Source organism: Larimichthys crocea, chromosome VII, assembly GCF_000972845.2.
Source record: "Larimichthys crocea isolate SSNF chromosome VII, L_crocea_2.0, whole genome shotgun sequence".
NCBI classification, from domain to species: domain Eukaryota; kingdom Metazoa; phylum Chordata; class Actinopteri; family Sciaenidae; genus Larimichthys; species Larimichthys crocea.
In genome coordinates, this window is record NC_040017.1 from 3,984,933 (window position 1) to 4,002,511 (window position 17,579).

General features: G+C 38.9%; 1 protein-coding gene across 4 annotated transcripts in view; it reads right to left on the reverse strand.

Annotated features, from left to right (window-relative positions):
- fstl5 (follistatin-like 5) overlaps positions 1-17,579 on the reverse strand; it is a 163,141-nt gene that overhangs the window by 18,028 nt on the left and 127,534 nt on the right. For all 4 annotated transcript variants that reach the window (XM_019260614.2, XM_027280893.1, XM_019260615.2 and 1 more), the window contains 4 exons: positions 16,061-16,222; positions 15,245-15,379; positions 3,420-3,446; positions 3,072-3,190 (listed from right to left, as the gene is read on the reverse strand). In XM_019260614.2, coding sequence (XP_019116159.1) covers positions 3,072-3,190; positions 3,420-3,446; positions 15,245-15,379; positions 16,061-16,222 — 443 coding nt within the window. The remainder of the gene's footprint in view (positions 1-3,071; positions 3,191-3,419; positions 3,447-15,244; positions 15,380-16,060; positions 16,223-17,579) is intronic.

Here is a 17,579-nt window from a genome sequence, read left to right on the forward strand (position 1 = left end):
CACTGATGCATGTTTTTATTCTTATTTATTGTATTTTGCATCTGTTCCTTATCATTTCTTTTACATAGTTCTGTCACTGTGAACATTTTCACACGGATACAAATAAGGAGCCACCTACCAGTACTCGACACAATACTGTGGCAGTGTGAAACGTGGATGATGCATTTCAGAGGTTTCTATTGGAGGCAAAATAAACATAACTGGACTGACTCTACTACAATTGGACATCATGGTGTTTTCCAAGATGCTGTGTGTACCACAGTAAAACCTTCTTTATAGTTGATAAGGATAATGGATAGGCTGTGCAATTACCATAAACAAATCAATCAATGCTCCTCCTGCGATGGAGAAAACGTGAGCACCATGCTGGGAGCTGCCTTATGTGCTCACACAGCCCTCCCCAATGACAGCACTGGCTTGATATCCTAATACAAACACACATCTCAGAGGAATGCTCGGCTGATTGTTGTGAATTCATGCCGTCGCTTTATGTGCAACAGCTATCCAATAAGCACAGGGGTCCAGGATGAAAGGCGGCTCAGAGGAAATCGTCCATTTGAGAACACATGTAAAGCTAACAGGTATCTATCAGCAACCCGCTTTGAATATTTTGCTGCTTGAGAGCTTTAGTGATAAACGGTACCTCAGCAGGGGTTGCTGGGTGTAAAGAGTCCGCTGAGAGGTGAAACCCGCTCTGACTGCATGTGGTTTGTCACTGGACTAAATTAAACAGACTAGCTCGACACTGTAAGGTGTCCACTGGGCACCGTTTTCTGTAGCTAGCAGTATAACCTAGAAGAACATGTGTGACTATCAATAATCGCTTTAGAACTGCACTAATCAATATTGTGTGTTAACAACAGAAATATATACTATGTGTAATATCCAAACAGACATACATCTCACCCCACCTCAACTCTAGCGAGCACCTTTAAGGTCATTATTTTCATTTTATGGTGCACAACTTTACTGTGGTTCAGTCTGAACCCTCTCATCTGCACAGTTTCCAGCATCAACAGGAAGCGGTCTTCAGTAGAAAATATCTGATAAACCTACTATACAGCCAGATATGGTCTCTTTTAACAGAACATTGAACTATAGGACATAAACACGAAATAAGCACGCCTCCAGATAAATGCTAATGTTGTCTTTGTCTGCTGGTTGTATAACAAGTGTGCGGTTACATCTTTATAATGCGATACGTCTTTATTGTGTATAAAGCTTTTTGTACTGCCCTTTATGGCCACATAATAAAGATAAAAAAAAACTATTAATGTAGATTTTAAGTGTCTCCAAACACATTTAAACAACTTTGAATACTTTTCATACATACATTTATAGTTCCATGTGTTTGATGTTGGTCTGTTACTTTAATTCAGTTTTCTCTGTGTTCTATAATGTATATAGTATATATATATATAGAAGGACAATAGAGAGAGAAAGCAGCACTCTTTTTCCTTTTGTAGGATCAGACGATGACATTACTATTCATCATGCAGGTGCTCTAGCTCGAACATATAATTCTGGGTGCATATCATATCTAAGCTGGTGGTATAGTGGTTGGAGCTCGTGTCCTCTAAATTTACAAGTGCAACAGCAAAGCCTTTTCTCGAGCAGAACACTGAGCCTTCATCTGCTTGGCTGCATTTGAATAAGAATCTCAGCCAAATCCCAGTACAAACTATATTGACTGCTAATGATTGATTTTAGTACCTGGGTCAGGATGCTTAAAGTGTTGCTTGTTAAAGCCAGCAAATATTAAATCAGAGTCCTGTATTACCACTTTTTTTGCAATTTCAAAACTCTTTTCATCCACAGCGTGTGTGTGAGTTCAGCGTGAAAGCATTAGCATCATAAATGTTTTAGTATTTATTGCTTCGTGTTATAAAGGTTGTGATTTATGCCTGACAAAGACTTCCAACACTGTTTATATTTTATCACATGAGGGAATCTTGTCAAAGAACCAGATAATCTAATAAAACAGATGTGTAAAAGGAACACTCAATCGTCATTTGAAGTTGTGTTTCTGGCCATCTGACTACATCTCCTTTGGCTCTGTTTTTGCTCTTCTGAGAAAAATATATTTTGCTAAATGTTTGTTTACCAGCCACCAGCTTTTTTTTTTTTTTGTCTGTCTGTTGTTTTGGTGCTGAAGGCCAGGAGGCATACAGTGCTTCCTTTCTCCTGCTATCTGCTTCTGATGGAAATGAGTTAGGACTGCTTTACGGTGTTAATTTTAGGACATCCTCAGATCTTAGACTCAGGTGTCAGACTCAAACAAAAAGGCATCAGAGTCGCCTAAAAGTCACTCAGTCTCAGAAAAACCTTTGTCATTTTCATCCAAAACGGCCTCAACCTGACACAAAACAGCATCATCCGAAACGGCCTCATCCTCACATGAACCAAGCAACGAATGCGAAACCGAAACCGCACGTCTCGTCAGTCAACTTAACACACAAAATCATAGCTGGTTCCTAGTCTTCTAGCAAATTCACGTGGATTGCTGAGAATAGCTACAATAATAATATACTGAGATCTGAGGACATCCTAAAATGAACACCGTACTGCTTGATTATAGCAAAAATCATAATCACAATTATTCTGATGGAAACATCACATATTCAGTGGAAAGGATAGGAAAGAATAGAAAGAGCACCAATGTAAATGAAACAAGTGTGCATCATTAATCGATCAATCGTCCTAAACCTGATAAAACAAGGTTACTGTTTTATAAGTGCTCTTATATAATACATGTAATAATACACATTGATAACCAAACCATTTAACTATTGTTAAATTATCCAGGAGACTGTTTTCTGTGTTGAGTAACACTGAGGGTAATATTAAAAGAAAACTGTCAAACAGGAAAAATCAGCAGCTCTCAACTCCTCGCAGTGCTGCACTACATAGTAAAGATGCTCTGTGACAATAGTCAGGTCCAAGTGCTCCTCCTCACAGCTTCAACTCACACAGATGGTTGGGATGGTCGAGACCAGCTCAGAATGAATCATCATAAAACTGAGTCACCATTTAAAAAAAAAACAGAATGTTGCTTTTGCACGACTACTCACCTGCAGAGCCAGCAGCTTCTCGCTGGGTTTAATGTGCCGTTGTATTTCACATGCCACGGGTTGAATAACTTTAATCCCATCTTCATAGAACACATAGAACATGTTGCCAATGCCAAGACCTGGAGAGACAGCAAGAACAGTCCTGTTACAGTGCATACCTAAAATAGCTGATGAGATTGCACAGCAGTATGAACATTTGTCACAGAAATAAGCCCATAACATTGCTATCTATTTTCAAAGCATCAAATCATTTAATCCTTCTCACCACAGTTCAGTAACCCTATTACAAAAATTCAATTAACTCAGTTTAATGAATGCTATATTGAGGCAGAAGCAGTCTAGACGTACCTTCTTCTCGCCACAAAATGTTTGCCACTGTGAGGGAGAAAAAGAGGAAAGAATGGTTGGAAATCAATACAAGAATCAATAAGTTCCCTTTGTGGGAGTTAACACCCAAACACTAAGTCCTATTGAGGCAAACAGGAAAGCAGACCGCATGAAAGTTTTATGGAAACCGTCTCTCTGACACCTAGTGCAACAAATAATCAATAGAGCCCTCTGCTTGGAAATAATTTGATACCAAACACTGGAAAATGGAGTGCAGTCAACAAACTACAAGTACTGTAAAACAGTTTATGATTTTGGATGCTGCAGCTGCTTATGTGGAGAGATGTGAAATTCTAGTCTGAAGAATAAAATCTCAGACATCAGATCATCATCCCTCGATATGAGTTTTATGGTTAAGCCGCCTTAGACACCCATGAGTAGTCTACAGGTTTCAGACCCAGATGATAATCATAAGTCATTAGGAGGGATTAGTGTGCTCTTTCTTCAGTGGCAAAACCAGCTTTGGCTCCTATAACAGGTAATTTCTCATTAAATTCACTTAACTGTCAGTAATGACACGGAATGTAGAATAAAAGCCACAAAATACCCTGAGTGCTTTAATGGACGACCTAAAACAGACCAGCTGTTGGGTTTCATAGCAGGCACTGGGCACTTTGAGAGGAAAGTCATTACTTAAAATTACATGACTGAAGAATAATGTGATAAGGAGAGAATCTAAAGACATTATAAACTTATTTTACATGCAAATATCAGAGCATCTTCTGCTAAATCATTCTCATCCTCCAGCCCACCAGCAGCCCTATTCTCCCACACTACCTTTTTATTTGTGACCTTCTCTCTCATTGTTCATCTGTCCCCCGGTCTTCCCTCTGCTTCCACCCCATCTTCCATTTTCAGGCATTTTCAGTCTACAAACCAATCTCCAGTCCAATTCACATCCGATTCTAATCTCGCTTCTATTGCAATGCTCATTCCACAGCCTCTTGCTCGGGTGGACAGATGCAGAGAAAGAAAAGGGGGGGAGACAAAGCCAATGAGACACCACTATGCCGTTAGTCAGCCTTAATCTTTCAAAAGTGCTTTGTCAAGTGTTTCCTGCGCACTCTTGCATACCTTTTAGCTTATTAAAAGTTACACAAAGGGAGTGGGGTCTATAGCTAGAGGGACGGGAGAAGGAGGACAGGAAGGACAAAACAAAGCGGAAAACAATACAATTTATTTGAGATGTGCCAAAAATGGAAAATGAAGAAAATGGAAAAGAGGAGTTGAGATGAGATCTTGTGTGCCCTGGTCTTTTCCAATAGCCCACAGTATTGATGCTATTCATCACTTGGCAGAAAGACTGTGGCTGTTGTGCGCATACAAGGAGCCCATACATCAACTTCATCATCCATATAACAAAACAAACTGGCTGCCACTGTAGGCGGTGAGTTCAGTCTTTCTGGTCGTAATAACTGTGTTTCCACTGGGCCCCAAACACTGGGAATGCCACGCTCACCAGCCAGCCTGGACTCTGCAGTTCCTCCCCATCAGCAAGGTTACATAAATTCAATTTGTTTACGAAAGCACGCTGCTGCGACAGTGGGCCAAACAGCCTGTGGTGTTCACCACGGCGGCATGGTGGAAGACAGCACATACATAATATAGGTAGAGTAATTGGGTCACAGTAGACAGAAATGCAAAATTTAACTTAGGAAGACTGCCTTGGGTGTGCAGGGTGTGCTACTCTTTCCAGAGATTATCCCGGTTTCCTGGAAACATTGACCCCTGCAGTAACTTCTACTTTAATTATAAGCAATACACAAATACTTTATCACTGATAAACCGCAATTGTGAAAAGCCCAGTGCCCACTTCTTCCTTTAAGCAGTAACAATGAGGAAATGCCACCGAAAGAGAAAATAAATAAATGTCCTCCTCTTTCTTTTTGCATGCTTTCTGCATTGATACAAAATAAATATCCTTTCAGTGCAGTAATTGATAACATGCAGGTCAGGTCCACCACATACCCATTACTGCAGCTACGCCAAAAAGACTTTAGATGTACCTGCCAAACATCCACTTACAGTACACCAGGCCTGGGTTAAGATGCCTCAGCACCCACTGCTTTTGGTTCTTAGGCAGAGCCTGTAAACAGAAATGTGTCTTTATCATCGGTGCTGGTACTAGTCTCTCTAATTCTGCTCTCTTAGTGTTTTACCTTTTTTACAATACTTTTCCTTTCTTTCTAATTCTAATTCTAACTCTATTCTAATGACAGTCGATACAGTCAGGGAGAAACGACGGAGATGTTTTGTGTTTGATTCAAAATGGCCACCAACTGATGGTGGCTTGGCCTTTCTTGTGTTTAAGTGAACGCTGATGAAAAATATCAGTTTCATCCATTTGTGCTTTTCTCTTTGCTTCTTCACTCAGCACAGCACACAGTTATGACTGAGGTAGTGATCAAAAAGTATTTCAGCTTTTATATTTTGCTCAGCCATTTTTCAGCCAAATTTTTTTTTTTTGCTCTGTGGCTTTTAGCAACTCTGTGCTTCACACATTCAAGGGCGCTTGAAGATTGAGAGCTAACATCAACAGCAGGTCCCTGGCAGTACTACTTACAGTCAGGTAGACGGTACAAGAAAGGTTTTAATTTAACAAGACTGGCTGCACTAGAATTAGAGCTGAAAGCCTTTAAGGGATTGAAGGTTGTATCATCTCCTAAAGAGGAAAAGTATTCAAAAGACATAATCATTGGAAGAAAAAAAAATCCCAAAACAATTTACTGGCGAAAGCTTGAAAAATAAAAGTGCTCATTAAAAATAAAAACTGCAATGGGAAACATGGAGACACACATATCTGTCTGTGCAATGAATATAAACCACCTACAGTGATGAGAAAGCTAGATTTTACTTACTATCTTATCAAATTTACAATGTTTTGTTTAATGATTTATATCTAATATATGACATATAATGTTTGTAAAATCACCTAGGGTGAAAACTGTATAACCTTTTTGTTCAGTTTTACATACTAATGTAAATCACTTAAATAATTAATTATACATTCTTTTTATTTTGTTTTTGTGCCCTCTGGTCTTTGTTTTGAATCTACTTAATGAAACGATAAGTATACTTTTTAGTATTATAATGCACCATCAGAAATATTCTGAAATGAATATTACACTCTTCATTTAAGAAAGCTTTTAGCCATGAAACCCAGTCGACAGGCAGCAGACTGCTGACACTGTGGATAGCGTTACTGCTGGGTTAGAGCTACTTGTTGCTGACAGTGTGTCCAACACTGTGTGAAAGCCCAGTGTGATGGGGAGGGACACCGCTGATGGTTACATGAAAGCTATTTTTTCACAAGCTGATCTTCTCTTTTCAGAGAATATGAAGCAGACAGCATGAAGGCCCATGCAGAATATAACAGCTTTGTGAAAACTCCGGTGTGGAGCTGTGGTTCTCTGTGGTGCCACTGAGCCCCGGGAGATTGCAAAGCTTTGTTCCAACCAATCACTTCACCAGTGGATTTCACTGATTAGATCTTCCTCTCTGTCTGAATCTGTGAAATCAACAGTTTGATTGAAACAAAAGCCTAAACTAAAAAAGCAAAAATGTTTGAGAAATGCTGTAAGGAGTGTGAAAACAAGACATTGAGGTATGAGGAAGATGGCACTGAGTAGACTAGAGAGAGCACAGGAAAGTGTATAGAGCAAAGTCTATAAAATAGAGACCATAAAAAGGTTGGAAAAGGGCAATAAAGGGGATTTATTAGGGTGAAATACCATGACTAGTCTTTGAGAGGAGTGAGAGGGTTATTCATCAAAAAACAGTGATCCGACAGTTACTTGCCATGTTCTACACTTCACAATATATTTGTCTGCATCATTGTGTCATGTTTTTATAGCGGAGAAAATCATGTCGATAGGATGAAATGATCTCACACTGGTTTCCTTGTTTCTGGCCTCTGATTGAAATTCTACAAACAACTCAATTTATATTGGAAATAATCTTGGTAACAGATGCGATGTAAATTGTCTGCAAATACTCAGCACGCTAAACAAAACAGCGACAAGGTAACAGAAACAATATATCAGAGACAGATCTTCTACAGAAACCAGTGGAAAAATGTCTCGAAGAAGTCGTGAGTTCTGAGCGGAGATGTTTTTTGTTGAAGTGAAGAAAACATAATATGGAGTCAAATATGGGAAAATGTTCGAGCTGGAGCTGTGACTAGACTAGACTAGGCCAGACCAGACTAGACTAGAGGAGAATATGAAGCCGGAATGTACAGATCGGCAGTACTATACTCACCTCTTGACCTGATGCTTAATGTATGTTATATCATTTGCGAAAAAGGCTACAGTGTAGGGTAGCCTGAACTGGGAGTCCGAGAGTCAACGGTGCTGGTGACCTGTTGGCCCGCTATTTCTTTGAAAATAAGTTTGTAGAACAAGCTTATCCTTTTACTACCTCCTTCAGCTCATTGCCTTTTTGTTTTCTTTTTTTCATCATCACTGTGTGTATCCAAAAATAAATTTTATTTATTTATATCTATGTTACATTAACCTTAGTTAACCAGTCACTATTAGCCCATCAAAATATTTCAGCAGCTATGAGCACAGATATGTCTAACACAAACCATAAATTAGTTTCGAAATCTTATTAAAGTATTAATTATATGCAAGGGTTCAACAGTAATGCTTACAGCTCAGTGCCCACAAATAACATAGCAGTGCTGCTGCAATGTTATGTCCTCTATGCTAATTACCTTTCTAATGAGAACCAGTTAAGAGTGAAATGGCCATAGAGTCAAACTTTAGTCTTACACAACCTACAAAATAACAATAACTGCTCAGTACATAAGATACCGAACTAGTATAAATTACGTTATTTGTATATAATTCATAGACAAAGACAATAAGAACAAACAAGGAATCTTCCTTAGATCAGTCACTGAAAGCCATAAATAACACTAAAAATAATGCAGAATGATTCTACCTGGACCGAGGAGGTCATGAGCCTGTCAGCAGGACAGGAGTTGCACTGTTTTCATGAAACTTGGAAAGGTGTAGCATGAGCCAAGGAATAGTCCATTACATTCTGGAGCAGATCAAAACCAATACCAACACAACAAGTATGGCAAAACGAACTGCATTAATCAGACATGCTCAAACCTGTCATAAAGTGTCTATCATATCCCACTAGACATTTCATTATTTAAAAACTTCAGAAATGCAGGAACAATAGCGGACCTTTCAATTTAAATGACATGAGTCTGTTGGGGAGGATTCATTGTTTCAGTGGACTGACAGACAATTATTAGAATTGTTGTATCTGAGGAAAAGTCAAGTTGATGTCAGAGTAATGCATCTGAACTGAGTTAAGTTCATATTATGATCAAGACACTGTATATGCTATTAAATGTCCTCACTCTGTTCTACTTTCTTTATTTGATCCAGAAGGGTACTTACAGCTAAAGAGGAAAAAGGGACATAGGCTTGTGCCAGTACAGACACTATACAGCGCTCTTCAGGTCCCTGAGAGTAGGCCTGAAGTGCAGCATAATGTAGAGACTTAAAGTGGAGGGACAAAAGCAACAAACGCTCGTTCTGAGCCTTGCAGATCCTCTGACATTGCAGAAATAATTGGCACATTGTGAAGGGCAGATATTTATGCCAGTTTAGCAGCAGACTGTCAGAGATGGATGGCGCTGCTGGTGACAGACTGTGTGTGAAAGAGATCTCAGAATAGTGACTGCTCAGGTTTTCCCAAACAACGAAGCGCTTGGGTAAATTTGAGAGAAAAACAATTCACTTTAGTGCTGTGTCTGTGAAGAGAAGGTTCTGACCTTCAAGCTCCTCAGTGGTGAAATCATCTATAGGAGACCATTCATGCCTCACTCATGAATCTCTCATCTTTTTTCAGTTCATCTCCGGCTTAATACCTTATTCAGCCCTTTGACAACTGACTTTGTGATTCAGCTTTCTCTCTCTTATCCGTGTGTCTGATTGAGAAAGTCAAGGCAGGTCATAAACATAATGCTTTCACAGAATGAGACCATAGATGAGGTCAGATTTCTAAAAGCATAATCACAACGTGACATTCCAGTCTGTGTCTGTTTCAGATCAATGCTATTCAATTAAGTGTAGTCTGGTGCCACTACATGCCTACCAAGCATCTCAACTTCTGTGGGATCATAGTGTGAAACTCATGGGTTGAAAGCATCCTTGAAGCTACTTAAAGGCAAATGCCACTCGTTTTATTAATGTGGATATCTCTGATTTGAGACAGTTAAGTCAGCTCTTGTGAACATCGAGTGCGTATTGCAAAAGCTGGAAAAGGGAAAGTGACAGGGAGGAACAAAATAGACACAAATATGCTGAACATGTTCTGACAAACGAATGTAGTTAAAAAACATATTTATTCATTTATTTGATGTTTTTATTCTTATAAATACATCTGTTTACTGTATCTTGTGGTATGATAGATTTGGGGATTTACCTTTGAAATGCTTAAACTTATGTGTTATGTTAGACATGATTAAGTTTAGATATGTTTGGGTTTTGGTGTAGTTATGGTCAGATCTTATTGATTATATCATATTTGTCCTTGTAGTCTCTCTCTGAAGCCAGGATATCAAACCAAATGCTGGATCTATAGATGGATAAGAACTGGTCCAATGACTTTAGAGAGCCTCTCTTGCCAGAACATGATGCCATATGGAGCTAATCTGCTTTCACACTCTAGTTGTAATCCAGCCTGTGGGTCTGAATGAGGATTCTGACATGACTGTGATTTATGTGACACAAGTGAGGCACACATATGTTCTAAATTTTTCTAAATTAATTTTTTTTATTTATTGCATTTTCATAAATGAGAATAGCACATGTGATAGTAAGCATATATTTTTATCTTAATTGGAACTTATGCATGTGCAGCATGGTAATTATTTACAGATTTTAAATACTGGCCAAAATATAACCAGACCATCAAGTATCAACATTTGGTATAAAATATTTCATTTTGGAAGCAGGACTTTATCAGTGAAAGAAAACTCTGTGTTGGTTCTGACCTTTTTTCCCCACTGTGTGTGTGTTTGTTTTGGAGCAGAGTGACAACGCAGTGAGAGGACAGACCAAGGGCGTAGGATTGGTAATATTGACAGAGACACAACAACCCACTCCCAACCCATCCAGCCACCCCCCACTGCTGTTTACACCTCTCTCACTCTCAGCACTGCCTATGGTTCTGAACCAACAATGACGCTGTCCATGGTCGAAGGGGTAATTCTGTCACTAGCTTTTCCCTACTACGCTTATGCAAACTTATGAGACGGACGAGAGACGATTGAAATGTAAAAGTACTCAAATGTTCAGCGGACAGCAAACAGACTTATTGTGACATCAAGAGGTTTGTCTCAGTTGAAATGTGGGTTCAGTCATACTGGAGAAAATATAGAAAGATACTTAATTGCTGAGTGTCTTTCCCATGAAACAAACAAAGTGACTTGGAGCCAGCCACACAACACAACAGGTGGCGAACGTGCTCCGAGGTCATCAATACAGACACTCTTGGTTGGTGGCTTGAAGATGGTTAATTGTTGAGTCGCATTCACAGCACGAACACCACCTGTGGCTCTCTCTGAGCTATTTTGTTTCTTTCCCATTAACGTCAGTATTTAATGACCTGGGAATCACACTCAGAAATCAACTATGTCTCTCCAGTATGACTGATCCCACCTTTAAATTTGCGTTATTTTAAGAAAATTAATTAATAAATAGAGGTGAAATCACTGTGTGAAATAATCACTCCTCCTACAAGTACTGGAATTCTGTTTAGAAACCCAATTACCATACACAGGGCCAAAAAACTGCAAACAAACAAGCAAAAACATAAATGTGATTACGTATAGCCACAGTGTAGTGATAATGTTAAGGCAAGATGGGAATAGCAATAGACTAAAGTTGTATACTTCAGATAAAACTTAAAAGCACATAAAGATTTTCCAATGCTCTGTGATTATTGAAAAAACCATAACCCTGAATAAACTGCATTGAACAGTGTTTAAAGAAAAGAGATTCATGAATGGGTGAACATCATTAATCCTGTTTTATGTGACCCAAAGAAGAGCCTACATCAAAAGAATCTTTCATTTGGTGTTCCACTAACAACTACTTGTAAAGTTATGAAAGCACATATTTTTTTCTATCTCTTTATTAGTATTAATTTTTAAATATGAGCTGTAACATGTCTGTTTGGGACTGAGGTTAATGAAGTGATGTGAATTGAGAAGGATGTTTGTATGTTATTCTGTTTGTTGTGCATTAGTAAAAAGAAAAGACCTCATTATTAAGTGTTTTGCGAAAAACATATTTTGAGATTTGTGGCTTTGTGAGATAATTTCACAATCATGTGTGCAAGAGCCAATTATTATTTATACTTTGAGTGTGCACAAATTATTTCATCTCACAGCAGGGTGTGTGTTTAAACTGCAGATGGTGATTGGGCCGTATAAAGCAACACATCCAGCAACTTGAGCCAAATGAACATATTTTCAAGATCTGTTTGCACTAAACACACTGTACCAAATGCCAGTGTACTGCTGTTTTCCCCCCTATTGTTCTTATTTTTTATAATAACAGCTTGTTAAACATATTAATGTCCTCTAACACGAAAAAAACACCAGATACCAGCTGCAGAGTACAATGACAGGCAAGTTTGCTGAGTATTACAATACACATGAGCAGCTCAGACTCTCCTTGTTGCACTGTTCTGGCCTTAAACGCTGATGTATTGACGGCAGTTGGCAGCTTTCCGAGAAAATATCACCCAGCCGCCCCCTTATTGGCGAGCCCAATAAAAATATCTGTCCATCTCCAGTGGCTAATCAAATGCCAAGATAATGCAAATGACAAGCGAGGGTCAGAACTCAACCCCGCAGCCTTCTCACAGATTTAATGAGTTTTATGTTTGTTTGTTTCACATTCTTATATCAGCACTTGCACAGCCATAAACAAGGCTGCACTCAAATATGTTTTTCTCCTCAGCTCTAGATTCATAGGCTCCTATACATATCTAGGGATATCATATATTGTTTGGTCTATATAGACATTTACTACACAATAATTGCTTAATACACTCCATTTTGAAAACAGGCATTGATGAGCATCTTTCTACAAGCTGAAACTCTTCAGACTCTGAGTGCACACAGTGTTTGTTAAATAGTTTACAGTGCTTTCTTTGTCACCTCTCTCTCTCACTCCTGCACACAGTTGTCAGCTGTAAAGTACTTTGTTAAAAAGCACTTTAAGCTACTGTAGCACTTTAGAAATAAATTTCACTTGACTTAACCTTTTGTGACGATTAAACTAATTATACCTGTAAAGCTGAACAATCTGGGGTTCCTCTTTCTGTCTCTCTCTTTTTCCCAGACCTCTTGATTTCTTTCTCATGATTTCTGTGTGAAGAAGAAGCTGGTAGAGTGATGTGGAAAAATGAAACATCTGTGATTTTCATTGTACTGACCTATGCACCAAGTTCATTTTTTTTTTTTTTGCTGTTAATAATTCATCATCTGGATGTTCTATGTTCTGTACAGTTACTGGAGGCAGGCAATGTTTAACTTCCAGCAAATAATTCTGAGTTATATTGGATTCAATACCAAATAAAAGCATGTATTTTCTGTTGCTTTGATAAATTTGATTTCAAAGCAACCTGAGATCTGTGACCAGGTGCAAAAGTCTAAAAAAAAAGAGGAACATCTGCTTCACAATGAAAAACTGCACTACAACAAAGAGCAAACAGCTGGAATGAATAAAGAATAATGTATAGAAGCAGGGACGATTATGTGCAGAAAAATTAAAAAATTCAGTTTAACTGGTAATTAACCATATGTATGAGCCATCTTAGCAGTGATTAGTGTTTTATTCATAAGTTCCTCACGTTATACATTGAAAGTGAGTCCAGATTGTTGGTCCTACTAAGTGTTACTGTCTACTGTAGTCTGCTCTATGTATTCAAAGGCTGACAGCTTATTCCTCTGTGCTACAGAACTCCATTGTTGTACTGAAATCTTTTTTTAACCCTGAACATGAGACCTGTAGTTATATATAAACTTCATTTAATCAGGTTTCAAGAGAGACCTAAGAACAAGAAACATTCATAACCAGACAACCAGCACACAAAGACAATACAAATAAAGGCAGACAACCAATTATTTTGAGCTGATTCCATATACACTATCCTGCTGCCATAAATACTCACACCTCTTGACACCACTAGAATAACACCAGCCTTATCCTTAAAGGATTTTCAGGGACATAGTGACAACACTTTGAAATAATTATGTTATATGCTGAATGTCCTAATATGAAGATAATGCAAGCTAATTCAAAAGCTGGCCACTGGAAACATTTGTAAAAAATGACTTTAAATGACTTGTCAGGGTGTATATTTTTAGGAGCAGATGTGAGAGTCTCTGTTGATGGCTGCAGCCCACATTATCAGGCTCACAGAGACAGTCAGTCCAGGGAAGATATGTTGTCAACATCCATTAACTAGTTTCTGAATAGAATGTCATTCTCGTAGTAAAACTACAGTGTAGTAAAATCTGTTTTTTTCCTCCGTCTACCTTTCATAATGTTGTAGTGCACCTACATCTGGCTGTCTGCTGACATCCTTTTGAACTCCTGTCCTATGGGGTTGCTCACTCTAAAAAAGGTCTGCAATATCCAACTCCTAGTACCATTTTGGCCTGCGGTAGAGCTTCAAAAGCTTCAAAGCACATGAGCAACTTTTGACCTTGCCAAGCATGATCCTCTGATGCGTGACAGGCTGGGCGGAGGAAGCGCCGTACCGAGGGGAAGACATCTAAACACGTCGGGTGTGGCAGAGGTGTGGGACAGTGCACACGTACAGGTATGTGACTCGACTGCAAAGTCGCTAAGCATGCTGTTTGGGAACTCTAATTACCCACAGGAAAGAACAACAAACTAACAACTGCTCGAACCCTAAAGACAGATTCTGACATTTGTGAGAAGGTCACTGTTAATTACCGTGTTAGATTATATTCACAGGGAGGACATTATTTGTGCCGAAAAAATTCTTCCAAATTTGAATGAGAAGGTTACTCGTGTAACAAACCTAATGTTACAATGTTGCATATTGACAGCTGACGAGTAATATCAAATACCACCTTAATCAATTAGTATGCATGCCAAAAATAACAGATGTGGAGCACAACAGAGGAAGGTTTGGTTTATCAATTATCTGACAGAAACAACAATCAATTAAAAATAATGTAATTTCTTAAGCTTACGAAATTACAAATGGTTTCACTCTAACAAACTAAGGGTTTTGTTCTTTTGCTCTGAGTTATATCTTTGTAAATTGAATACCTTTGGGTTTGATACTGTTTAGGACATAACAAGCATTCTGAAAATTGTAAAAAGCCCATCACAATTTTCCAGAGCACAAGCTGATGTCTTCACGTCTTTTTTGTCCAGCTAACAGTCCGAATCCAGAAGATATCCAATTTACAGCAATTAAAAAAGAGAAAAGAACATTTATATTTTAGAGGGAAGAAGCAATGAACGTGACATTTTTGAGACTTATTAACAATGTTCCTGCTTCAAAACCAGGAGATGAGGAGAATATGTATAGTATTACTATTAGTAATAGTAATAGCAGAACCATTGCTTTCCTCACAGAGGCTCTGTCATTGCATCACAGGATATAAACTATTAAAACCTGAGAGAATAAATTATTAAAAGCTCCATTTACATGTCTCCATTATCTCTTGAATAAAAACAGAGGCCGACATCATAACTTATACATACAAGTCTTGCGCGCTGAATCCTCCACAAATAGTGAAGAGATGTCCTCGTCCACGCCAGCCTCATTTTTGGCGATGCAGGTATAGGCGCCGGTATCTTCAAAGTGCACGTTGCTGATGTGAACCTCACTTCCATTAGCTTCGAGGAACAACAAAGAACAGACAAAAAAAAGGTGACTTCCACGCTAATATTACTCAGTTACATAACAGTTCGTTAATATGTGAGAAAGAAAGGTGAGAAGTTTGTTTCGGGGGGAATATAAAAATATAGGAGTTCAAAGTAGAATGTGGCACAAGACTGCCACATGCTGTGTTTGTGTGAGCACGGCGACAGGTTTCTGATTTAGTGTTTTTGTGTACAACCTCAAAGGGAAAGCATTTGGCTTTTACGGTTTATTGAAAGAAGCCTTAAATCTTTGCCAAAGAACATGATCTAAGAACCAGGCCAGCATCTTTCTCTGCTCAGGAGGTAATTAAGCAGGACAAACATATCAGAAACAAGTGTACAAAAAACAATATTATAATCTATCTTTACTGTATATAGATTTTAGGTTGTATTGCCCAGCCCTATTTTACACATATAAAGTTACTTATTATTAGCAGAAACAGTATAAGTAAGAGCAATAATAGCCATGGTCATATAGCTAGCAATAAACGTGAAATTGATTTCAGTGGTGATAGCAGCAATTGCAGGAGCAACTGTAGCAGTAAAAATGTTAGTAACCGCAGTAGTAAAAATAATAATGGAAGTGGGAGTAGCTGGAATAAAAATATACAAAGTGTATATGCAGTAAGCAGTAAAGTCTCGACTCCTCTGTACCTTGCAGCGTGAGCTGTTTGGACAGCTTGGTTGCGATGTCCATGCCATTCTTCAGCCAGGCTAGCTGGGGGCTGGGGATGCCCTCAGCGTGACAGCGCAGGCTGGCAGTTACTCCCGGCTCCCTGGCTTGGCTCTCTGGGTACACTCGGATGACGGGAGGAACTGGAGTAACATGAAAAAGAGGAAAGGGAGGCAGTTGAGAAAGAGAAATGAATTCCTACTTTATAATACATCCCACACTGTTGTTTACAGGAGTGAAGCAACTTTATTGAACAAGAATTTATAGAGAAGATGCCAAGTCCTGAACTTATGTTGACTGTATTTTCAGCATTGCTCAATGCCTTTAGATAAGGTTAACATGCTCTGTGAAGCCAAAGAAATCAGATAGATAAATAAGGGAGAGGACCTCTGTTCGGACATTATTGATTTTGCTTGGTTGATACTGATTTCATGTAACCTTTTGTCAAGAAGGAGATGAGGGGACTGAAGCGGAGAAAACACAACGTGTGAAGTTAGAAAAGCCACAAACTAAACATCCCTCTCATCTGCAAACTGTTCCAAAAGCTGACTTTCCACATTGCTGCATAATGTGTCACTGTCACGCTAGAGTTTCACTTCTTTACCCTGAAGCAAAACCAAACAAACCCCCAAAAAAACTATCCTACATAGTGTACTTCCAAGAACAATAAATCAACATAAATCAATAAAACACACAAATACATTAATAATATGCATGTATCCAGTGGCTGAGGATATGCAGCACGTTTTCCTCCACACCCAGGGGCTAACTTGTTACAGTCTTGCTCCCCAAAACATGGAAAATATCAAAAGAATGAATTTGAATAATCCTTTAGAAGGAAGAAGTCTTTGCTGAAAAGCATAACAATGATAAAACCTTTCAAAAAGATAGTAGTATATCTGAGGAGACTGAAACTTGGACAGTAGCAGTGAGCTGTTTACAGAGCTACCATAAAAAAGCAGCATGACTCATTCCACAACAGCCTGTCACATATAAGGATGACAACCTGGCAGCGGTTTAAGTAGGGACATCAAATTTCTCTATCTTGCCATCTTGTTTTGAGCAATCCCTCATAGCCTCTGTGGCCCAAATCTGTGTCCTCTTTTTTCTCCCTCTTTTCTGAAACAGACTTCAGAGACATGAACAGAGGATGGAAGCGAGAGTCTTGGCAGAAGCAATGAAGGCAGACACGCTATAGAGACCATTTCCTGTGGGCACTGAGTTAGAGGAAGTCTTTACTCAGCCAGGTGAGTGAAAGGACTGAAGAGTGTTGCCACAGCCATCTGGTAACCACGGCACTCCCAGGTTTTGGAACTCACGTCAACCTGGATACCAACAGGCCATCAGCAGTGGGCCACAAGGGCTCTCATGGCACCCAGGTTACTTTGCCAATTACAGTCACAGAGACACTCCAGTTACGCCGATGCCTCTCAGCACTATCAGAAGGTTGATTGAATAGAACCCATGGAGACAAATTATTCTGTATGATTTTTTGAGCCA